The 24306-nt window shown below is 31.8% G+C and overlaps 1 protein-coding gene across 3 annotated transcripts; it reads left to right on the top strand.

The window, feature by feature from the left end:
* The first annotated feature begins 9033 nt into the window (after positions 1-9033).
* Positions 9034-21218, top strand: LOC148278422 (uncharacterized). 3 transcript variants are annotated; one of them, XM_088231426.1, is made up of 7 exons: positions 9034-9390; positions 9865-9946; positions 10212-10529; positions 12928-13410; positions 15569-15742; positions 18036-18146; positions 18502-21218. In XM_088231426.1, exons 2-7 carry the CDS (start codon positions 9884-9886, stop codon positions 20386-20388), a joined length of 3036 nt encoding a protein of 1011 aa, XP_088087552.1. In that variant the 5' UTR covers positions 9034-9390; positions 9865-9883; the 3' UTR covers positions 20389-21218. The 3 variants fall into 3 exon arrangements, with proteins under 3 accessions (XP_088087552.1, XP_088087551.1, XP_088087553.1); XM_088231425.1 differs by having other exon boundaries at positions 9247-9483; XM_088231427.1 differs by lacking the exon at positions 9865-9946 and having other exon boundaries at positions 9247-9390.
* Positions 21219-24306: the final 3088 nt, after the last annotated feature.

Genomic DNA, 24306 nt, shown 5'->3' with positions numbered 1-24306 from the left:
TGCTATTATATTACTTTTATTATGGCTAAACTGTTGGGATCAGAAAGGATAATCTAATGTGGGCCAATCAAAAACTTTTCAGCATTTGCTCATGTGGAGAGGAAACCACTTAAAACTCTTCAGGAGAAGCCGGCCTGTTGACAGTAGTCAACAGGCCTTCCGTTCCACTAGAAGAGTGTACAGCATTTTGTTCCCTACTTTAGTTTGTTTTACCAATTGCCTGCACTAAAGGGGGTTCTTTTAAGTGGTAGCGAATAATTACTCTAAGGAAATCGTATAAACGTAAATATTTATTTCAGTAAAATAAATGAAAGTAATAATTGCAAAAATCCTTATAATAAAGTCAAGGGCGATAAACAAACTTTATCAGTTCCGTTTAGAACTGAATCTTCGATCTTGCTAACTAATTAATTATTTTTATCGTTATTCGCATCATCTTATATATTGCCTTATTTATTAAATACAGCTTTGATTGTCTTTTTTTTACGCAGATAAATCACAGTTTATCTTTACTGACATTAAGTGTCCTTCGATATTTTGGTTTAGTAAACATATTAATTGAATTTTTCTTTGACTTATGAAAAGCATTAGACAGTATTTCTCACGACAAACTAATAAGAAAATTGAACGCTATTAGCGTCGTAGACAAATCCCTAAGTTGGATTCAAAGCTATCTTCATGAAAGACCACAGTAAAAATAAAACAAAAACTAGTTGACTCTTGACCAGCAAATTTGGTATAACCAAAGGAACAGTATTGGGCCCGTTACTCTTCATAATCTTTGCCAACGACATATTCAAATAAAAATTGAACGGAATAATGATTTCTTACGCCAACAACACAGCCACAAAAAACCATTAAAAAGGTTATGCTGCGTTAAACAAATTTATATCTATGTAGGTAGTAGGTATGTATATAATATGAGGTATGTATATAATATATAAACTGATTTATTATTTATGTAAAACTTTCACTTGAGAAACTCAGTATTTTCATCTCTCGTTAAATAAATTTTTACTATTTTCATTTAAACCTTTTCTTTCCATATTTTATTTCCATAGTAAATTCTTAATTTTAATAGGTTATATAATTTTTTGTTTTGGGGATACATTTTTTTTTAAAATTTGGTTTTGTTTGTATTTTTAATTTTGTTTTGATTGCATTTATGAGCACCCTCTACTTTTACTTTTTTTTCCTACGGTTTCAAATATATTATATTAAAGTATATGTTTATTCTTCAATTTAATTGTTTTTTTTTTCTCTATTTTTCAACATCTTCTTCTCTTAGTGCCCTGTCAGGTATGCCCAACGTTGGCAATCACTATGGCAAAAGTCTCCCTGTCCTTTGCTGCACGGAAAATCTGCTCCACAGTCCTAAAGCCAGTCCAGTCTCGTATATTTCGCAGCCAGGACATAAGTCTTCTTCCAGCCCCTCTGTGACCCTCAATCTTGCCTTTCAAAATTAAATGAAGCAAGTGGTACTTTTCTCCACGCATTATATGCCCCAGATATGAAATTTTACGAACTTTTATGGTGGTTAAGAGTTCTCTGTTCGATCTAGCTAGACTTAAGACTTCTGAGTTCGTTATTAGGTCTGTCCAAGACATCTTAAGCATTCTGCGATGCAACCACATCTCAAAAGCTCAAAATTTTCAACTTATTAAATAATATTTTAAACCATTTTATTTGGTTTTGTTAAAATTTTTCTTTCTTTCTTCGTAAAACTATCGTTTATTTTTTCGAAGTATCAAAAATAAAATAAATATATATTCATTATTTAATATGAGTACAATATATTATGTCTGTACTCTTTTATTCGAATCTTTGTTAAAACTTATGTCCGAAAACCCGATGACATACCATTATTTAATAGTTTATCGGGACAAATATGTTTTAATACTTTATGCTTTTATTCATATAATGTAATAATTAGTATTGTAAAAACAGGTGTATTTTATTGAATAAAGATTCTTATAAAAATCCTGAAAAAGCACATTATGACTATACTTACCAGACGAGACATAACATGAGTCGACCTTATAATATTTCTTGTTGTACTAACGAGATTTAAAAAAAAATTGATTTAAATACAAGTCCACAAATGATCAAAAATGATATTTAGGTGTTTTCAGTTAGGACTTCAAATAATTTTTACGTGGGTAAAACTATAAAAAAAACGTTCGCTGCTGAAGTAAAATCTATTTTTGCTCTCCTGAACAACAGAAAGTTTGGGACTACTAGTTTTACAAGTTAGGCCAACGATATTGAACGTTTGAAAACATACTTCTTAGAATCATGCCACCTTAAATTGGAACTCACGTAAGCAAAAATTTAACATATTTTAAAATCATGAAACATCTCTTTAAAATTTTATTCTCGAAGCTTTATACATATGGCGACACGCCATATTTTATATTTTTATCCCATAAGGGAATAATCTTGCAGAGATGGAGTCTGACATAACCAAAACAACAGGCGCCGAACATTGATAGATTCACTATAGTCGTTCATACATCTTCATTAGAACGTCTATTTGATAAAAGACTTCAAATCACGATCATCAATATACTTTGGCCAATTCTATACTGCCTCGACGGTTTCCTACGGATCATTTATGGTTTACCATACCTACTAGAATATTTTCTGCCATTCCCGTTTTTTATCCATCTTTTCATCATCATCATCATCAATCCCTTTCCGCACCTAATGATGCATTGGGCACTGCGTTGGTACACCAATCGCAGCTTATCTTGATTATTTTTGTTACATTATGGTAAGATGATCAGATTTGTCAACCTCGTTGTGTAGAGGTCAGCGAATTTGCCTACCATGCAAGAGGTCTCGGGTTCAATTCCCGAAATAATTTGATATGAAATATTTATTTAAAAAGGTGTTTTTACAATATAATATTTCATTGTCCGTGGACTGGTACCTGAAGCGTAAGATTGATCATCTTACCTTTAAGTAACCTTTTTTTATCAAGATACATTGCAGTTGGTGTACCAATACTACCCTATGCACCATCAGGTGCAGAAAAGGAATGATGATGATGATAATATCTGCACCTTAAAGGATATATCGCAAGAGTTCATTTTTTGCCGTTTTGAAGTTAAAAATGCAGAAATATTCGAAATGAGCTATTTCATGCGTAAATAAAACACCGAAGTCCACTTTCGTCATAAAAAAATATTTTAAGTCGAAATAAAAATCAACTCTACTTTCTTTTAATGCAAAAAACATCAGTGGTCCCAGATACGCTATTTTAATATGTACTATAAGTGTCAAAATAATCGTTATTTTACATTGAAAAATTATTAATTTATTTATTTTATTCATACAAATACATACATATTACAAAAAAAACGTAGTTCAAGGGCCCTGTGTTAAGTTTGAATACAACATAATGGAAAGTGGAAGCACGTACATAATTAAATAATAGCAAAATTAAAATATTATTACATAAACATACAAATATTTCAAAGGGCGATTTGACCAAACGCTTAATAGTATATAAATCTGTGCAATATCTCGCAGCAGTCTCCTGTAATGGTCTCTTCCCTTAGACAAAATCCAGACTTGTACACTCTTTCTGAAAATTCTTTACAGATCGAAATTATCTCATTTGGTTCAAAAGGTATGATGTTTTGGAAAGCGCACTATCACAAAATAGTGCTGAACATTTAGCTGCTTGTTTCCTGAACATTTAGTTTAATATGACTTCCGTGGTTTATCCTTTAAGGTACAGATATTATGAACACAAAAAACAAATGGAAAAACATCGATATATTTATATACTAGATGCAGAACTAAGCACCTGTATAATGTTCCATTTAACCTCAGTTCCGGAACTTAACTTGTAGTCAGTAAAGCGGTATCTGAAGCAGCGTAAAAAGGCGCGATATACAGCTTTGAATTCAGAGTAAATTGGCATAGACACTTAGTCTTTTTTACTCTGCTGCGCGTTTTGCACGGCAATGTTTACGCGACAACGCAAATTTTTTAGATAATTTCAAAATATCGCTCAACGAAGCATCGTCTCTAATGATTTATCCGCAGTGTAAAAACCAATTATTTAGTTCCAAAACAGATTCTAGCTGTAACAGCGAAAAATTAGCCAGCTCTGCAAAAGACACAAAAAACTTTTGATCATAATTAGTACAATAAGTAGCAGAAGTAAAAATCGTATTAAAATAAATTCAAAATACACACGATATATACTGAGAGAAAAGTAACTATGTCGCTACAATACCAGATATCACTATTAATTATGTAAATGAAATTGGATTTAAAGATAAAAAACGGCTTTATTATTTGAATTTTTTAAAAATTCTATAATCATTTAAATACTAAGTTGTTTTCATGTCTAGTAGAATTTGAAAACCGGTATACATATAGTACGTAGGAACTTTATTGGTCACGTATCGGCACATCAATTAAGGTAAATTATGCCGAGAAACTGTATGTTCAATATGAATTTTTGTTCATATTAAAGAGTCGGGTATTTTTATTTGTATTGTAACACGTTAAGAGACCGACACCGACGCGACCCCCTTTACTGGCAGTATAAGAGTGTTCAGACTAACGTATAAAACGAAACGATTTTTTAGTTCAATTCTACGTCCTTTGGTACTTTAAAACCTTATTGAGTTAATACAATTTTCTCTAGATAAACCCAATATCACGTTGAAAAGTATATTCAGTAATTGTGGGATGGCCTACAATTCCATTAGCGATTCGATTTTTGTCTCCTCTATAATAGCGAAACATCGCCTTTAGTCCTCTTCATCTCAAAAAAAGTTACAGGGAGTCAAATCCGGTGAATATGGTGACTGAGGCATCAATGCGGTCTGGTCTTTTGTCAAAAAGTTGCGATCAAGCCGCAAGTGAGCCGGTTCGTCAGTCACTTCGAAAACGGCAGAAAATTGACAAATTGATTATGAACACTTGTACCAATTTAGGAAAAACGTTGACTTTCACAGTTACGTAAATACGAGTACATACGAAATTCGCATTTAATATTCTGCGCATATTTTCTCGTTAGTACAGAGTCACATACAAATAAGATTTAATTACTCAAAAATAATTGCTCCAGTTATTGTAAAAATAATATTTTCGAAAAGAACGGAATATATGAACTGGATAGTGAAATACAAATACTGTATATACTACATATAATATGCGTTTCCCCTTTTCACAAAAAATAGCGATATATCCATATTTTGTTTGCCTGAAAACCTGTATTTTGCTGTCACATAATATTATTCTTCGTCAGCGTTTACTTTTGAAAATATACTGGTTTTTGCATGGTTATATTTTCCTTGGAAAATCCTATCTCCATTTGCTTTTGCTGAAAATTTTCCGTAAATACGATTTACGTTTGTAACAAAATAACACAAATTCAAGTTCAAGAATTCGTTTTTTGTATAAATGGACAATAAAGATGAATACGTCATTCTTAAAAAGAATCTGGAAAAAACATATCGTCATGATCGTAGAACAACGACGCATGTGATTTTCTTCAACTTTACATGAGAGCGGTTTGAATTTTTTTTTGGAACTTTATGTCATAAGTCACAACTCGAGTATCCTTTGATACTTGGGTTACTTAAATAAAGATATTTTTTCCTGGAATATAAAGCCTTTACAAATTTTTTTCAAGATCAAATGTTCTCGGCACGGGTAACCCCAGTGAGGTCACAGTATTTTTATTATTAATCATAGTTTATTATGTAGAAAAAAATTAATATAAAAAATAATAATAAAAATAAATACGAAAAAGGCGCTGTTCTACGATCACGATAAATTATTTTGAGCATGATTCGTTTTGGTTGTTTTTAAAATTACGTTTAAAATATTATTGCAAACTCCATAAGACTATGAAAAATTACGATTTAATAATGTTTTCTTGGAAATACAGATCAAACGAACATAAAAAATGTTTAAAATATAAAGCATACTAAAAAAAAATAAAATGCATTTCAAATTTTTTTTAAAACACCTTATTTATGCACGCTTGAAATTTTATAAATTTTTTCGCTCGCTGGCTAAAAAAATTCATGGAATAACGACATAATTTAATTAACCAACATTTACGAGACAAATAATGATGCCGTCACCAGGTGACGTCATCAAAATAACACAAAAAAACCCTTGGCTAAGATCGTAGGTACAGATGCGAAAGTTGTGTGGTTTTATATAATTTGTTTTTCCGAATAGACGAATATACGATGTTTATAGATTTTTTACCACTGACTTCATGAGTCTTATATTAGAAACATCACTTCGCATCAATCCAACAGTAGAAATATTATTGACAATTGAATTGTTAATTTTATACAGATAGTTAGGTTAGGTTAGGTTAGGTTGGAATTGTTGTTGGTCTATGGAAATCTCAAATTGAAATTTTTAAAATCCCACGATAAATAAATACAGAAACTTAGAAAAAACACGTGAAAACGCATTTTCTGTCGCATTCCGTTACAGATATTTTATTAAAAATCCTTTCACAATCTTAGATGAAATAAGTTCAATAATACTCAAAATGAATTGAAAATAATTCAAAGTAATTAAATTTTCACTATTATTTAATCAAACTTTGGAAATATTTCAAAACACTAGAGTCGCCTGTCGCCGTATAAATTTGTATTGACAGCGCACCAAAATAATTCCAAATATATGTTAATTTATTTGTTAGTTCATAGATATACGTTAAGTTGGACGCACGTCGATTTAAATTATATATTTTTTTAATATATAAGGGGGGATATAGGACTGCGTAAGTACATAAAATACCTAGCTTCGGCGGGCCTTAAGAGGAAATACGGTGACAGAGAAATTTGATGAACAGGCATTTGTGCATTGTTTTTCGGTCACTCTCTCGCAGATGCCTCCCCGATATTGTGAGAAAAAGACAACTGGACGTCGGACTGATTATACCTAACAAATCGACAAAAATTTGGTTTCATTATTCGGTTTTGCTTACCCCTAAACTGAACCGATTTAGAAAGAGTATCAAAAGGAAATTTTCTGTGTCGGTTTCTTTTTAGTTTTTCAAAATTATTTACCATATTTGTATGCCGTACGTCCGAAGACGGCAGATAAAACTGGGCGCTTTTATGGGTGTTTGGATGCTCCTAGCACCCGTAAGAAAGGATTAATAAAAAAAAATAAACTATAGGGACACGCCAATGGAATATCTTTGTGTATAAAAAAATCAATGCTCTAGTGCCAAAATCCTGGGAGAAAATACGTGAATACGTTTATTCGACGAAAAGTCCGATCGCGTTTCCTAATAATCTATTCAATATTTGCGCCCTCACTGAAATACGGAGACGCAAATAATAAATACTGTTTAGTTTCATGCATCGAAATTATTAAATTAATTTGCAACGATATTGTAATAATTAGAGATGGATACTTCACCCGGACAAAAACTCGATAAATTAAAATCAAGCATGACGTTTACTTAGAAATAAAACCAGCACAAATATATATTGTTTTTAACAGCAAAAATACTGTTTTTCAAGATATAAGAAAAACATTTACTTATATTTTCGTAGTTACAAAGAAATTCGATATTAATAAAAGTTTGCTTCATAACACATGTCACAGGAGAATTCCAAGTAACTACCCAATACACGGTTCAGAGATGAAAAAGTTTTTGTTACATTAATAAAATAATCATCAAAGAAATTTCTTTTAGGTTCTTATTAGTATATCCCAGAAGAATACCAGTAGGTACCTTTGAATTTAAGTGTTTCTTTAAATAAAAAAAGCTTGAAAGTCCCTTCATTTAACAATTGTACAATGCATACGACTAATCATCTTGCCTTCATCAATTTAACTAATAATCGAGATATTACAGTTTTAAAAAAAAGATGTTGAAAGAAAAGTGAATACGAACGAACAACAAAATGAACGGCGCACAGTGTATTTCTGGTAAAAATATGTCAATTGAAGTAGACTCGCAGTGCACAACGGAGTTTTAGTCCCGACACTTACGTATTAAATGTATGGACGTGAAACATGGGATTGGCAGAATAAGAATGAAAGCAGAGCGAACACAGTTGAAATGCGATCATAGCGTTTTCATAAAAGAATGCGTGAGTAACCTTTTTTTTTTACAGATTGAGACCTCTAGATTAAAAAAACAATGTTCTAGAAATATGACTGAACTACCTATTAATTGTGATGTTTGAAAAATTCAAGTTTTAATAAACCTTCTTTTTCAGCTACCTAATAATTGAAAGAAAAAGGTTAAATAGGTCGTTAATTTAATTTTAAATAGTACATGTTTATTGATAAATCTTTGATATCGATCACGTCCACAAATTCAGAAAACAAAACCGTATTGCTTTTGAGAATTCCAGAGAATTGTCTGGTTTTGATTAAAGACGAGCATCTTTTATAAAGCATCTATCGTATTATTTTACGCAGGCGAGAAATCGGGTTACATTTTGATTGTTTTATTCGTGTCAGGAGTAGAAATATAAGATGAAATATATTCTACATCAATACTGTTATCCATAATAGTATTTTTATAGGAATTTTAAAGTACGATTATATTTTTGAACTTTAAAAACATGAAATATTTGAGTTGCCGGTTTACGGCATCGAACTTGTGATGATTTGGTGTTTAGGTAATTACACTTTATTTACACAACCTACCTCATCACTCGTCACAACGCTCTAATTAGCACTTTCAAGAATTTTTATTGAAAATACTTATCTATGAGTTGGAATTATTGCGTTCATTAAAAAAACCGCATCCGTATTTTCGTCTGTTTAGTAAATGTTTAAATATGTTTGTTGGTGTGACATCTAGCGGTAAATAGTGCAACTATATAGTACAATTGAAAATATTTTAAACTTGTGATCTTGCGAATATCATAATTATAATAATTGTAACATTTATGTAGGTAACGATTTTATGTAAGTTTTCTATTAATAGCCATAAATTATAAATAAACCACTGATAGTAACAAATAAACATTAAAAATAAAATACTATTCGGCTTACAAAGGATTCATAAATAGGTACATTTAAAAATTACACAATGGTGATGGATTCAATTTAAATGGAGTGAAATAAACTAAATTCCAAAAACGCAAAAGTTGTTTTTATATTTTTTAATGTTAAATATTGAATACATTAAATTTGTGGTTATTTATTTACTTTTTACATAAAAATAACAAGGTTGGCATTACGAAAAATCCACATAAAAAGTGATACCTATTCGCCAAGTTCACAGACGACGTGAAACATCCGGACTATTGAGTTTGAACGATCTAATTTTACAACAATCTAAAAATATATTTACGCGATGTTCGCTGGAGTGTGAGTGTCCGTCTTACAGTTTCTTTCTATAAATCGATTAAGAGAAAACAAATCGTGAGTAGTTTTTTACAAAATCGCAATAATAAGGTTGTCAATACAATTAATTATTATTTCCCGGGAAAATCAAGTCAATAGTTCCACATCCAGGTGATTATTTGTTTCCAGAGAGCATATTTTCAAATATTCCTTAACTTTTCCAAATTGTGTGGACACTCTTTATAATTATACTAAAACGTGATTATATATAGACTGCAATAACCAAATACACAGCTTACATATATTTTTAAAAATACATAATATTATAAAAATAATATTTTTTATTAGGGAGGTAAATTGATATCATAAAAAATAACTTTCGCGGTTGCGTAGGAATCCGCTTTACCGATCAAACAAAATAATGTCACAATGGCGCTAGTGTACACTTTCCTTGAGCAGCGCCATTCGTTGAAATTTGACATTAGAATCTAGAAATCCGACGATCTTTGATTTTATTGAAATTTGTTTTTAGAGGATAAATATCTTTTACAGATCTAAGAACACACTAGTTATGGACGCTAAAGTAAATAATGGTGTTGCGGAAGTAGCTGTAGACCACCCGAAAGAAACACACGTAAGTGTAATCATTTTTCGCCGGCATAACCTATATCTTTGTTGCTAAGAACTGTTTAAATGAAAATATTATCTATTAGTTATGGACGTAAATGTTTAAAATACGTTAATGAATATTTATCGAATAGATTAAAAATATTACGGGAATTTTAACTATAGTAATATTTCTTATTCAAAAGAAATAATGAATATTGTAAAAAAATAAACAAATCATATTTACGATTGTTTTTTTGACGTTTATTTTACTTGAGTTTATGTTTTTGTAGGTAAAACAAGATGCACCATCGAAAAAGTCGGCGAAAGAACTTCGTAAAGTTGACGATAAGTCGGTGGAACAGGTTTTAAAGGCATTAAGTAGTTTACAAACTCCCGATGAGAAGTTGGCAGCGATGTGCAAAAAGTATACGGAGATAGTGGACGAGAATAGAAGGTCGAACACCACCACCAAGCAATGGGAGAAGAAGTATGTTCTGGCACAGAGGGAGAAGGAACAGCTTCAGATGGAATATAACAGGACGGTTCTTCTCAAAGTAAAACTTGAAAGTCTCTGTCGAGAACTGCAGAAACAGAACAAGTCTGTTAAGGTGAGTTCAGAATAATGTTAATGAAAGGAAAAAGGCGTGTTTTAAAATGTTTGAGATGTGTGCAGAGCAATACTTTTTGTGAATTTAATATCTACGATCCAGACTACTTTTAAATCGATTCTTCTATAAATTTTATGCTTCAAATTACAATAAGTCTTAATCCATGATTTTCGTTTCACTCGCCTTTCTTTCATTAGATATTTATTTTTCATTCAAAATTACACTCGTTTACGGATTAATAAACTTATTAAGGCTTTTTAGGCTGTGCACGTGTTAAGCCACAATAATAAAAAATACGTAGTAAAATAAATTGATTTATAATAACATGTGATGCAATAGAATAACAATCCAAAAAAATAAAGTATAACTAATAAAGAATAAAACAATAAATAACATTCCAAAGAAGATAACATAAAAAATAATCAGATGTAAATATTAAAATATAAATTATACAAATTTAGTCTCATACATACAACACACCTATACACTTACTCTCATACAAATACACATAAACATGATGTCCCATCTCTGTTGCAATCAATTTCTTTTCATGTTCCCAACCGTGTCACCAGAAGTCAAAATCTGCTATTTATAAAATCTTCTAAGAGCAACTTTGGTTTTTATGCCCCAATGTCCAGAATGTGTAGATTAGTCAATTCATCACACGACTTGGAATTTTTTGGGATAGATCTTCCGGCTTTTCATAGATCTCTTCGTGACTAAACAGTGTGGGATGAAGTTGGATTGGCATGGTTTAGCTCAAAGTTTATGGTCTTTCGTTTTTTTGAATATATTGTATACAATTATTGTTTTGCCCTTGTTTGTCTTTGCTAAATAGTTTTATGTTCTTTTTGTTCAGTTTCTTGCATTTATGTTTCTTCATGTAACTGTATGTAATTGGCTTAGGCCGTATGCATATAATACATAAATAAATAAACACACCTCTTTGTTGTACCACAGTTTAATATGTATGATTTTTTTTATTTAGAAACTTCGCTGGTCTGTCCTTAAACTGTATTTTTTAAATGTTATTATATCATTGTCGACTGTTTGTTTCTGTAAAGTAAATAAATAAATAATAATAAATAATACATGATCAAATATAGAAAATAATAGAATCATTGAAAACAAAAGAAAATAACACAAAAACATAACAAAAAACTGAGATATGGTTATATTATATAATTTATAAACCATTAATTTCCATATACATATCATTTCATTATCAAAAAATTGAAGCCATTAGCTTTTTGGCACCATTCTCGATAAATTTTGCCCTTAAAATGGTTCTTATTTTTTACCTGATGAAGTTTGTGGGTGTATTGGTTGATCTGAATATAATTTCTTTGACTGTTCATACTTCCTCTCTATCAATTATATTAGTTTGCCCAAGTTTTTGTAGACAAGGCTGTATATCACCCCTTAGGGAGTTAAGGTTAACATAGTACAACAAAGATGTTGATTAAACCAACTGGTTCAAGAAGAAGTATAAAAATTGAACAATGCTTTCAGGTGTTTCCTAGTGGGTGAAATAATTCAGTTAGAGGAATTTCACCCGCATCAATAAAGGTTTCAGCTCTTTAACTTCACAAAACTCACTAGATGGATGAATAAAATAAATATTGAGGTTCGAACATTGGCAGAATAGTGAATGTTACACAGTATATAAAAGTGACCCCAATTTAACCAGCTAATGACAGGTTATAAGACCTGTAAATGCCTAGAAATTAATTTCATATCTCTAAAAATATTACTCATCTCTGTTGTAATTAATAATGCCTTTTACCCTGTCTGCATAATCTATATTTGTAAAAGCACTACAATTAGTTATATGAATTATGAAAGTATAATATGCAGTTCACAATGGAGTTCTAGTGCCAACTCTAATGTATGGGAGCGAAGTATGGAATTGGAAAAATTATGATGAAAGTATGTTAAATGGTGTCGAAATGCGATCCCTCAGGCGTATGTGTGGTAAAACGATGTATGATAGGTGCAAAAATGTCGAGATCTGTGAACTGTGTAAGGCTGAGATATGCATTATTGACAGAATCAAGAAAGGGGTGCTGCGTTGGTTTGGACTTGTAAAGCGAATGGACAACGAAAGAACGGCTAAAAGGATCTACGCTGCAAATGTTGATAGATGCAGAAAACGAGGAAGGCGGAGAAAGACATGGCACGATCAAGTCCATCAAATATTTGAAGATAGACATGTCAAAAGCAGGAATAATCGGCGTGCATGCATGAGAAGATGTATGAATGTAGAGGAAGCGAGGTCTGTATGCAAAGATAGAGTGATATGGCGTTCTATCCTCTCTGCCTACCCCTACGGGAAATAGCGTGATGGTTTGTTTGTTTAATATTAATAATCAGTTGTTTTTCATTTTTTGTTATCTAGGATGAATCTTTGTTGAAAATCAGAGAAGAAGAAGAGAGGCGTAAGGAGACGCAGGCCAAGTTCCAGAATACATTAACAGAAATAACAACTCTGATGCAGCAGAATTACGAAAAGAATACCAAACTCCGAGATGACAACATCGACATGACAAAAAAATTCAAGTCCGTCGTTGAACAGTACGAGCTTCGAGAGCAACAGGTGGACAAGATGGCCAAACAGATGTCGCTAGAATCCCAGCTATCGGAAGCCAAGCTGAACAAAGCCAATTTGGAAGCTCAGGCTGATCGAGAGAAGTTACTAACGGAAAAGAAACAGTTGTTGCTTGAATTGTCTCAGTATCAAGCTCGTTGTACCGAGATGCAAGCCACAGAAGTGGCACTGCGTTGCCAAGTTTCCATGTACACTGACAAGTACGACGAGTTCCAGAACGCCTTGACGAAGAGTAATGAAGTGTTTGGTGGATTCAAAGGAGAAATGGAAAAGGTACGTGCAAATAATTCAACTCCTTAAGTACATATACCTAATTTGTGTCCAGGTGGGTGAAGAATACTTCTGTGAGTAAAATATAACCAGAATATATTGAGTTTTTCTACTGACATTTCTTGGTGGAACTGCATTTTAATTATAATAATAAAAATACGTATATAGTTTTATTCCACTTTTATTTATAAAAAATTATAAATAAAACTATAAATGTATTTTTATTATTATAATTAAAATATAACCAGAACTCTGGACAAGTGTTTTCGACTCTATGGCTGCTCTGAGGTAAAATTCCCGTAAAAGGAAATGGAGTTAAGATAAGTCTGCCTCATTGTGTAGTGGTTTACACGTTCGCCTACCATTCTTGAGGTCCTGGGTTTTATTTAGGGTAGGGTGGACGTCAAATATTTTCCGAGTTACAATACTTCATTGTTCCTGGACTGGCATCTGAAGTGCAAGGCTGATCACCTTACCTTCATATACCAGATGATCAAACTATGCTGAATTTGGTTTCCCAATGCAGTGCCCTATGCACCACTGGATGTGGAAAGGGTCGTGATTATGATGATAGTAAATATGTAAGATCTAGTGTTGTGGGTGTTTTCTGCAAATTGAGAAATAACGTTTTTGTTGTAAATATACAATAAATTACTCAATAATACAGTCAAAAGGTTTGTGCTTTAATTTAAATTTATTTTTGGCCGTAAGAGGTAAAGTAAAAAGAGATTATTTACTACATTTTTGTTCCATGATATGATATGTAATAGGTCGAATTTCTTACTTTTTCATGGTTGTTCTGATGCAAATTCAGTTTTCATCATGGTTGATTGATACTGGAATGTGATTTAAAACAGATAAAGCTAATGACACACGGTACAACTAATAAAAACCTAATTTGCATCTCTGATATGCTACCCAGACCCTCACAGTAAAGAGTGTCCAAAAATTAAAATGCGCACAACAGTTCATGGAATGGGAGATGTTTGGGGTGAATCTTTGAGATATAATAAGAAATGAAGAGATCAGACGGAGAACCAAAGCTGCTAATGTTATGTACCGTGTGAAAAAAGTAAAGTGGCAATGGGCTGGACATATGGCTATACTGGGGGACACCAGATGGGCGCCACAAGCATTGAAGTAGAGACCGTGGGCAAATAAAAATAGTGTTGGAAGGCCACCAAAGAGATCGACCGACGACATTGTCCAGGTAGCTGATGGTGCCTGGATGCAGAGGGGTCGCAATAGAGACAAATGGAAGGAGTTGGAATAGGCCTTCATTCAGCAGTGGTGACATAAGGCTAGAGAAGAAGAAGATATACTATCCAATTTTAAAAGATTTGGTATAGTATTGTTGATATGTAAAATCAGTAAAATATGAATTATCTGTCTGAGAATCATGGATGAGAAATCCATTCTGCTTTTATTTTAACATTAACATTTTCTCAACTCTTCCATCTTTTGATTTTTGTAAAGTAATGTGGATGTTATAAGGTGTACAACTTTTCTTCTGCCATTTTCCTATTAGATAACATTAGCGGTAAAAAGTGGTAGATCAGACATGTCATGCAATAAACCTGGGCATCTGTCAACATAACCTCATAGAAACATTTGTCGATTTGTGTCCCCACCCGCCGTATTCTCCAGACATTGCTCCCTTTGACTATCACTTATTTCAATCAATGGCACACAGCCTGGCTGACCAGCTCTTCCGGTCTTATGAAAAAGTGAAAAATTTAATCGATTCGTGGATCACTTCAAAAGATGACCAGTATTTTCAAGGCGGGATTCGTGCGCTGCCCAAAAGATGGAAAAAAGTAGTGGCTAGCAATGGACAATATTTAAAATCATAAATGTATAGCCAGTTTTTTTACAATAAGGCCTCAAATTTTGGAAAAAAAACGGCGGAAGCAAAGTTATAAACCTTATAAAACATAGGCAGAATGGTTAATGTTATAAATTGGTAAAGTGACCACTTAAACCAGACAATTACAGTTCATAAGTCCCGTAAATGCCTAGACATCAATGTGGCTCATTGTTTTTTTTTTTAATACCAATATTAAAATTTAAGTGCAACTTTGCAGTTATTGAATTAATTACACACTACATGTAGTGTGAATTTAGAGTCGCATATAATTGCTATTAAACCATATTTTTACAGATGTCCAAGAAGATCTTAAAGCTAGAAAAGGAGACGACCATGTGGAAGCAGCGCTGGGAGAAATCTCACTCTGCACTTCTGGATATGGCTGCAGAGAAACAGCAGAGAGATGTCTCTTCTGCCCATCAATCTAGACAACTCCAACAGTTGCAAAAATTATGTAGAACTTTGCAGGTTAGTTACTTAATATAATTTTTAAGGAATAAATTATAAATTTAGTTAGGTATAGAATTGAGCATCAACAACAAAATTTATTTATGTATAAATCATGATTATTTTATTTTTATTTGAAAATTTATTTACTAACTTTACAAAAATAATATATACATTTTTTATTCATACTCTGTTGTTCAAAATAATATTTTTTACATCTTTTGAAAAGTTTGTCCGAGTCTTTTGCCTTGCATTCTAAACGGACATTTTACTACACAAAGATTTACCGCATATTTGCTCGAGAAATTGCCCTTTGACAGAATTCACTTCATCCTTAAAAAAAACATTTTGGTCAATAATTAATTTATTATTGCATTTTGTTGTGAAATTTTATTTTATATGCAAATCATTGTTTTCATGTCCTGACTTGCTATATTAATCTGTGTTAAGTCGGGATTATATACACAATCAAAATAATATACATTTATATAATATTGTGCTGACATAAACTACAACAAATAAACATATAATTTAAAATAAAAAGATAGAAAAGGAATCTAAAAATTCAATGGTGTTGCAATTATTGGATAGTAAGTTTTCAATACCTTAATGATTTTTTTATTCTAAATGTAATTTTTTAGAATTTAATTATTTTTTCCCCTCTCCTCCTGTATTCATAATTAATTAATGTTAAATCTGTAATTGGTCTTACTTTTTTGAATTGTTCTTTTGTACCTTGTATTCATATAAAGACTATGATTTCCTTAATAAATAAATAAATTTAAAAAAAATTATCCAACACATTCTAAAAAAATCTTGATTCAATGATGCAATGAGGATGTTTGGCGCTTTGGGAAATTGATATAATTTTTTTTATCTTACACTCCCTATAAAATATAGTATTTCATTGTACAGCGAAGTTTCTCAAAAATGTATGAAACAATGTAAAATAATACATATTATTTGTCACAAGTTCTAGTGAATAGTGTCCAGAAAACCATGTTTAGCACATTTTCATACGTACGGGTTCTCTTTTTATATGTCAGGACACCTTACCAATGACAACTTGTGATGTCACAGGCGGAGTAATTTCAAAATTATTTCAAGATCAAAAAAATATAATACATCATTTTAAATATTTTTTTGGCTTAGTTTGATAGTCTATTAATAAATAAAAAAAACCACCACAAAATGGTTTAATCACAGTCAATATATCACTTTTGTTAAATTTTGCAAATTCGGTCAAAGTAATCTTACGTCTGAGACATCGAATTACTTATTGACATTTTATATTTCAAATGTTTTTTTCTAACCTTTATTTCACTGTCTATCATGTTAAAACACCCTTGGAACACCTAATGTAAAGTGGCGCAGCAGTACCTAAGGCTGTTTTTCTTCTCTGTATTGTGTAGTTAATATTTGAAACATAGATTGTTTTCATGTTTTGTTGCGCCCTTGTTTTATTGTTGCTCCAAAAGTGCATTAAACTTGACTTTACGTATAATTGACGCATTGTATGAACTTTTGCGATTACATTTTTAGTATTCTAAATATGGATGAGAATTATTCGGCAATTAGGACTGTGGTTCTATAGTAGCCTAATGGATTCTGTATTAGAGACCTGAGGTTTAAAATCATAAATAATTATGAAAATGAGTTTTATATCACCCGTCGATGGGAGGAGTGCTCTCCCGAAAGTTGTGTTCTTGTAAAAGAATAAAATTGTGTAACACTGATAACAAAGTTTTATTTTCAAAATAATTTATAATGAAGTGTTACCAAGTGAATGCAGATTCAATTAAAAATATCATAAATAATTGTTTGTTTTCTAACGAAGCTTTCGTCATCAAGTTTGATATAGTAATAGGCCTGAAATTTGCACTTGGCGGTGTTGTAAATTAATATGAAATTAATAAAATTAATTAAGTAAATGAAAGATTGTCTTTTTGCATTTGAATTCATTAATTTGGTTTAGTTGTATCATTCCGCCTAATTTCCATGTGGTGTGAAGTTGAAGCATTTCGTCCATTTGCATTCAAATGAATTACACAAGTGCCTATTGGTCTATTTGCATTCATATTAATTCATTCGTTCTGAAGGTACCATTTTCTGTTAAATGTACTCATTTGGTGTGAGGTTAGCGCAATGATGTTTTTCATTTGTTTGGAACAACGGCTAATTGATTCGAATGAATATCAGCATTCAGCCTTCAGATTAACAGAACAATGAAATGCATTTGATTATTCAAATAATTCCTCTCCTGTATTTTGTTTTAGAATTGTTGAAACCATTAACTTTGTTATTTATTTTTTAGGCGGAAAGAACATCTCTACTCGGTGTTTTAAAAGACAATAATATTGAACGCCCCCAACTTCCCCAACTGCCCCCTGAACCTGAGGTCCCAGCTGTAGAAACTGTTGATAGGGTAAGAATGAAAAAAAATCATTGATTTTGATTAAGTCTTGTAAATTAATAAAATAATAAGGAAGTTTAGCGCTACCTGAAATTGTATTTTTATGATGTTTTCTTGTGCCTAATAATTACATAAACATTTAATTGTATGGTAAAATATTAGTATTGGTACAACAAAGAATACTGCATTTCAATGTGATCACTTAACTTAGCCAATGACATGAGCTCCGTTAATGCTTAGACTTCCAAGTTCTTTTCTCAAAGAGTTTCTCTATCGCTGTATAAATGAACGAAAGCTAAAACTAGTGTTTTTCTATCATTTTTAAACAGCATATTATGTATCAATTATCTAATTTCTCAATTTTTAGGTTGATGCTATGGCAACTTATTGTACCCAACTGAAACAGAGTTTATCTCAACTTCAAGGCCAACTAGATGTCCTTACATCTAAAAATGGATCACCAGAAGAATGTCTGCCCAAGGTTCAAGAGAAATCTAAAACACCTGAACTGACCTCGGCATCTAAAAATAAAGCCAAGAAGGGGAAAGGAAAGAAGAGTAAACAGAATGATCCCAAAGAATCTTTGAAGAATTCTGAAACTACTGAGGAAACTTTCGGGGACTGCGATAATTCTCTTGTCGATACTTTGAAGATTGTGGATATTGGAGAATCTCCTATAACTGTTGAATTGACTGAAACAATAAAAAATGTAGCCCCTACTAATCCCATTGAAGTGTCAGAAACAGCCGTGCATTTAGATTTAAGTGAAAATAAATTAACAGAATGTGTCGATCCTAAAACACTAGAAAAAACAACCTTAGATTCCAAAAAAAAGAACAAGAATGCTGTTGGAAAAAAGGCTTCTGAATCTTTGCAAAATGTTAATTCAAAGATAGAAACCAAACCAGTACCCGCTGTAAGTCCCGTGGTAGAGTTACCCATCGAAACTAAAATAGAAGCTACTCCAGCGGCTGACAATAAGGAAGAAGTTGCACCTTTAGCAATTGACACTATAGTAGATTCTTTATCTGTCACATCTGCTGATTCTGTGATAGATGCTAAGCCCGTAGTTGAAACTAAAATGGAAGCTACACCTATGCAATCCGTAGTTGTTGATACTAAAGTAGAAGCTTTGCCTGCTCAAACTGAAGGTGTTGATAGTAAAATAGATGCTCTACCTGCAAATCCTGTAGTTGTTGATACTAAAGTAGAATCATCACCTGTGAAACCTGTAGTTGTTGATATTAAAGTAGACGCTACTCTTGCTGAAACTGTAGTTGCTGATAGTAAAGTAAAAATTCTACCTGAAAAACCTGTAGTTATTGATGCTAAAATAGAAGTTATTCCTGTTGAAATTGTAGTTGTTGATAGTAAAGTAGAAGCTGCACCTGCAAAACCTGTAGTTGTTGATACTCAAGTTGAATCAACACCTATTGTTAAATCTATTGTTGTAGATACAAAGGTAGACGCTTCACCTTCTAAACATGCTAAGACTGCCAAACACAACAAATCGAATAAATCTGTACTTGTTGAGTCTAAGAAAGAAACTAAGGCAGAAGCAACACCCGCAGTTGTTGACTTTCAGGTAGATGCTACATCTGCTAAAACTGTAGGAGATACAGCTAAGGTAGAAGAAACACCTTCAGTTATGAATTCTAAAATAGGAGCTACACCTCCTAAACCTAAAACTCTTGACAATAACATAGAATGTACATCTGATAAACCTGTATCTATTGCTACAAAGGTAGAAGCTTCATCTGCCAAATCTATCACTGCCGATACAAAGGAAGATGTTATGGCAGTTAAAGCTGAAATTTCTGTAAATAGAACTCCAACTACTACTATCACAAATCCAGAACTTTCTATTATTAATAAGGACAACGCTGATAGTACAGTAACTTCTTCCATTAATGTCGAAGAGTCAAATAAAATAAATGTCCCAGATAAGAAACAATCCAAGTCATCACCAAAGAAGAAGAAAGGAGACAAATCACCGAAAATAGTAAAACCTGACTCCCCCAATGCAAATCTTCCCCCATCACCTATCCCGGATGCAAACGATATATCCACGCCATTTACCAACGAATGCCCTGCAGCGTCCAATGAATCTAGCAATTCTTCTAACAATGAAACTTGTAAAGCTAAACCAAAAGGAAAGTCATCACCGAAGGCAAAAACTGCTGCTAAACAGTCTGGAAATAGCACTTCAGCTTCAGAAGTGATTCATTGTGAAATGAATCCCTTAACACCATGAGAAAAATCTCTCGTTGGATTTCTTACAACAGTTTTTGGAATTGGACTGTACTGGTTTATTTATTACAGTGAGTCATTCAATTAGTCGTTCATCGATTAGTCTAAATTATTAATAATAAATAGAGATGCAAAATATTTCATTGCGCGTTTCTTCCACTGTTATATTTTACCCATTTTAATTTACATCGGTTTAAAGATGCTTATTCGTTTGCAGTTTATTGTTTTTTTTTTTAAATAAAGTTTTTGTGTGATACATCGAAAATTCTCGATACCTTTATCATAAAATGATTTATGAAAATGACAAAAAAATAGGCAGCGCCTTTTCATAATAAATGTGACATTATGATATAAATGTCTTGTGGTTTTATATTTTATTAGTATTCTTAATCTTCTAGTCTTTATTGTTTAATGTAATTCAGTTTATCCTCCTGTCCTCTATTATTTAATTTGTATGTGTTTTTTTTTTTTACCAATTTCATTAGCTTTTTAAAACTATAACATGTTTTATAAGATATGGAAAATTTTAAGCCAAAACAATTATTAAAGTATTTATCAATTTATAAATATTCATCTGATGCATTATCTCTAAATAGTATTATTATTATAAAATGGTAATCTTTAATGTTAGAAAAATATTATAAGATTAAATATTTTGAATTATGCCCATCATCTGATTGGTAAGTAATCTCAAAAACAACAACTTTAGTCCTTTGAATACTGCGTATTCTCAAAATATACATTTTTATCGGAAGCTTTTAATATAAGAATCTTATAATCTAATGCTTAAATGTTTTTGATTTGATTTGGAATAAATACTAATTTAATAAACAACCCCATGACTTATTTTATTCCAGGACAATAACCACATTATGTACAATTATTATGAAAATATAAATAATAAAGTTTTTTTGATTTTTTAGTGAACCAGTCGTTTTCGACTTTCTTTGCTGACGCCATCTATAGCGTATGTAGTCTTTTTTTGTGTTTTTCTTTGACACACTCGGGAGAGTATATTTATTTAAAAGTTTTCTGTGAGCACTGGAAACCTTGTTAAATTTAATTTATGTCTGTCATTGTTAATGTTATCAAGAACTAGTGAATCTCTAATACGCTCTACTTAAAATCAACTTCTGGAGTTCTACAATGGAGTTTAAAATGTCCTATAGAAAAAGAAACAAGATTAATGCGTGTTCACCGAAAATTTATATATTACAACTAATTTGTTATTTTTATATTTAAAACTTGTACCAAGAACTTGACCCTTAAGTGATTTCCATCTAACAATCAGAATAATAACAATAATCATAGAAAGCATACATGTCAAGATTTAAAATCAATAATCATTTTAACACACAGCAAATCATAATTAATTATAAATTGACTATTTTATGTTGATAAATTTCATGATAATATGTATGGCAAAAAGGTATTGTAAGGGATTTCATGGAAAGATAATATGTTTGGTGTGTCTTTAAAGCGGCGACTGAAAATTTACATTCTTTGTATGTACGTACTCGTATTGTCAATGAATGAGGAAGTTCAGTGCTATGAAAATAAAATTAAAAGTGAAGTTTCTCGACAGTATTAAAAAAATAATAAAAACGATTTACATCGCAAGTTCTTTAAAATCAACCAATCAATTACAGCGTCGTTTTGTGTTGTGATAGATTTCCGGTTTAGTGTATTTTTACGCTACAGGGCTCTACTATTCACTTTGTAACATCACGGGCGGAGTAATTTCAGAATTACAAAACTTCGTAGCGATGATAATTTGATATGTAAAAAAAATAAAAAATAAATTTCGGCTCAGCTTGATAGTCTTTGAACAAATTAAAAAAACCTCTGAACTTCCTCATCGGCGAGTTCATTGAAGTTGTGTAATACTTTTAGTACTGTATGCTGTGGTTCTGTGGCCACTGTATGCTGTGGTTCTGTGGCCAGTGTCGCAGATTCACGGATCAGAGGTTCGAGGTTTGAAATCCCACTCTACACCCGCTTTTCCCATTTTCTAATACAACTTGTTGAAAATGGCCCTCAAAATTGTATGAAGTTGGGGTAAGATATACTTATTGAAGAATCTCTAAAAATATACTGGCTTTAAATTACTTTTCATGTCATTTGAAAAAATGTTTTCTAGTAATTTATTTATCTAAAAAATGTTGAATCTAAATGGATCAAAGGTAAATAAAAACTGAAACGAATTTTTAGAGAATTTTAGTATTATGAAATATTATGTGGGCAGAGAGATACTTGCCAAGAATATTTCTGGCATGTTCATTTTTGGAATTGTGGAACTATACACAAATGATTTCTTCAAAAAAGCTTCCGCATAAATCACAATAAAGTGTAAAAGCACCATAATTACTTATAATATGAATCGGAAACGTATTAACATGTGAATTAAGATCCTGACCCATAAAATAAAATAAAAATTGTACACTGGTAATGATAATTTATTATTAATAAAACAGGGATAGGTAACCCAAGGGCGAGATGTTGGCACTGAGCTAATTTCAATAAATTATTAGCGACATCTATTGTTGAGTTTCGAAAGTTTATCTAGGAATCGAAACACATTTAGAAAACAGAAAGGTTCGATACTGAAGACATGAAAAGTTGTTTTTGCAGCGGATTATAAATTATGACAAATAATTGAGAGCACCATTCCGCAAAATAAACTAATAAGAATAACAAATTACAACAGGGATAGAGAATACATTAAATAAGGGAATATGGTGAGGAATATGGTAGAGAATACCTTAAATAAGGGAATGTGATGAAGGCATCAAGCAGTTAAAAAAAAATGCAAATAGATATTTTAAAAATAATTAATGAAAAGACATTAGGTAGGTGCGATAATTCGCGAAATGTAAAGGTTGTCAGGGGGATGGGGGGTACTACTATTATACACAAGTAATTAGAGTGATTCATTACTAATACCTATGTATACTGGATGCGCCACATTTACTATGCTTATTGTTTATTGCACATTACAAGGTTGCTGCGTTAATTTTTTTACTACCTACTAAGCCCTAGTGAGAATGTTGTAATTATGCTACTGTGGGTACAATCTTTTTCTCTCCGGTCGCACCTGGATTGTCATCGAATGTGAATGTGATCTTGATATTCACAGCGCGATCGCTTTTTGGTTATTTTAGTTATCTATAAGTTATTCAATCCACCGTGTCAAGTTATCGCGTGCATCAATAATCAAGAAAACAACAAGTGTTAAGTTGACCACACGACATCTTACACGAAGTTAGATCAATAAGGTTGGAAAAATCCCATTATATGGTGGGTAATTCCATTAATTTTTATTGGGGTTTGGTGGTAAAGTATATAAAAAACGCAATTACAACCGAAAAATCCGCGAACCAGCAATACCCGTGAATTTAAGCGCGATCATTTACAAAGTATTGATATGAATAAGATATTATTTTCCAAGTCACACCTGAATATGTAAGTCAATCCGGAAGAAATATCGAGTGCCTGCCATTGAGGTATATAACTAGAGTAAACATAAGCGTTAGAAATATGTTCCCTCAACCTGCGGCCAATTGGTACATGTTCGATAGAACTGACTTTAGTCTGTTGCGAGCGTTCGCCAGCTACTTTTCTAAACCTCGAAATTTTTGAAATACCCATATGTACGCTAATATACTGCACAAATCGATCTGGAAAAGCAATGCCATAACCTTTCTCGGCAAGTAATTTATTTATTTATTCATATTTTTTCCATGATAAATTATAATTAATTAAAAAAAATAATGTGATATCACTGGGGTTACCCGTGCCGAGGATACTTAACAATATACTTTTAAGAATATTTTTCTACATTTGAGAATAAACAAATAAGACTAACTTAATAAACAGAGATAATTTACAAAATGTTCAGACAGTTTTAAACACTACGTATTTA

This window comes from Micrasema longulum, unplaced genomic scaffold, assembly GCF_059751315.1.
Source record: "Micrasema longulum isolate JH-2025_06_02 unplaced genomic scaffold, ASM5975131v1 h1tg000883l, whole genome shotgun sequence".
Lineage (NCBI taxonomy): Eukaryota > Metazoa > Arthropoda > Insecta > Trichoptera > Brachycentridae > Micrasema > Micrasema longulum.
Note: the sequence above shows the minus strand (reverse complement) of the source record. Positions and strands in the feature narration are given on the sequence as shown.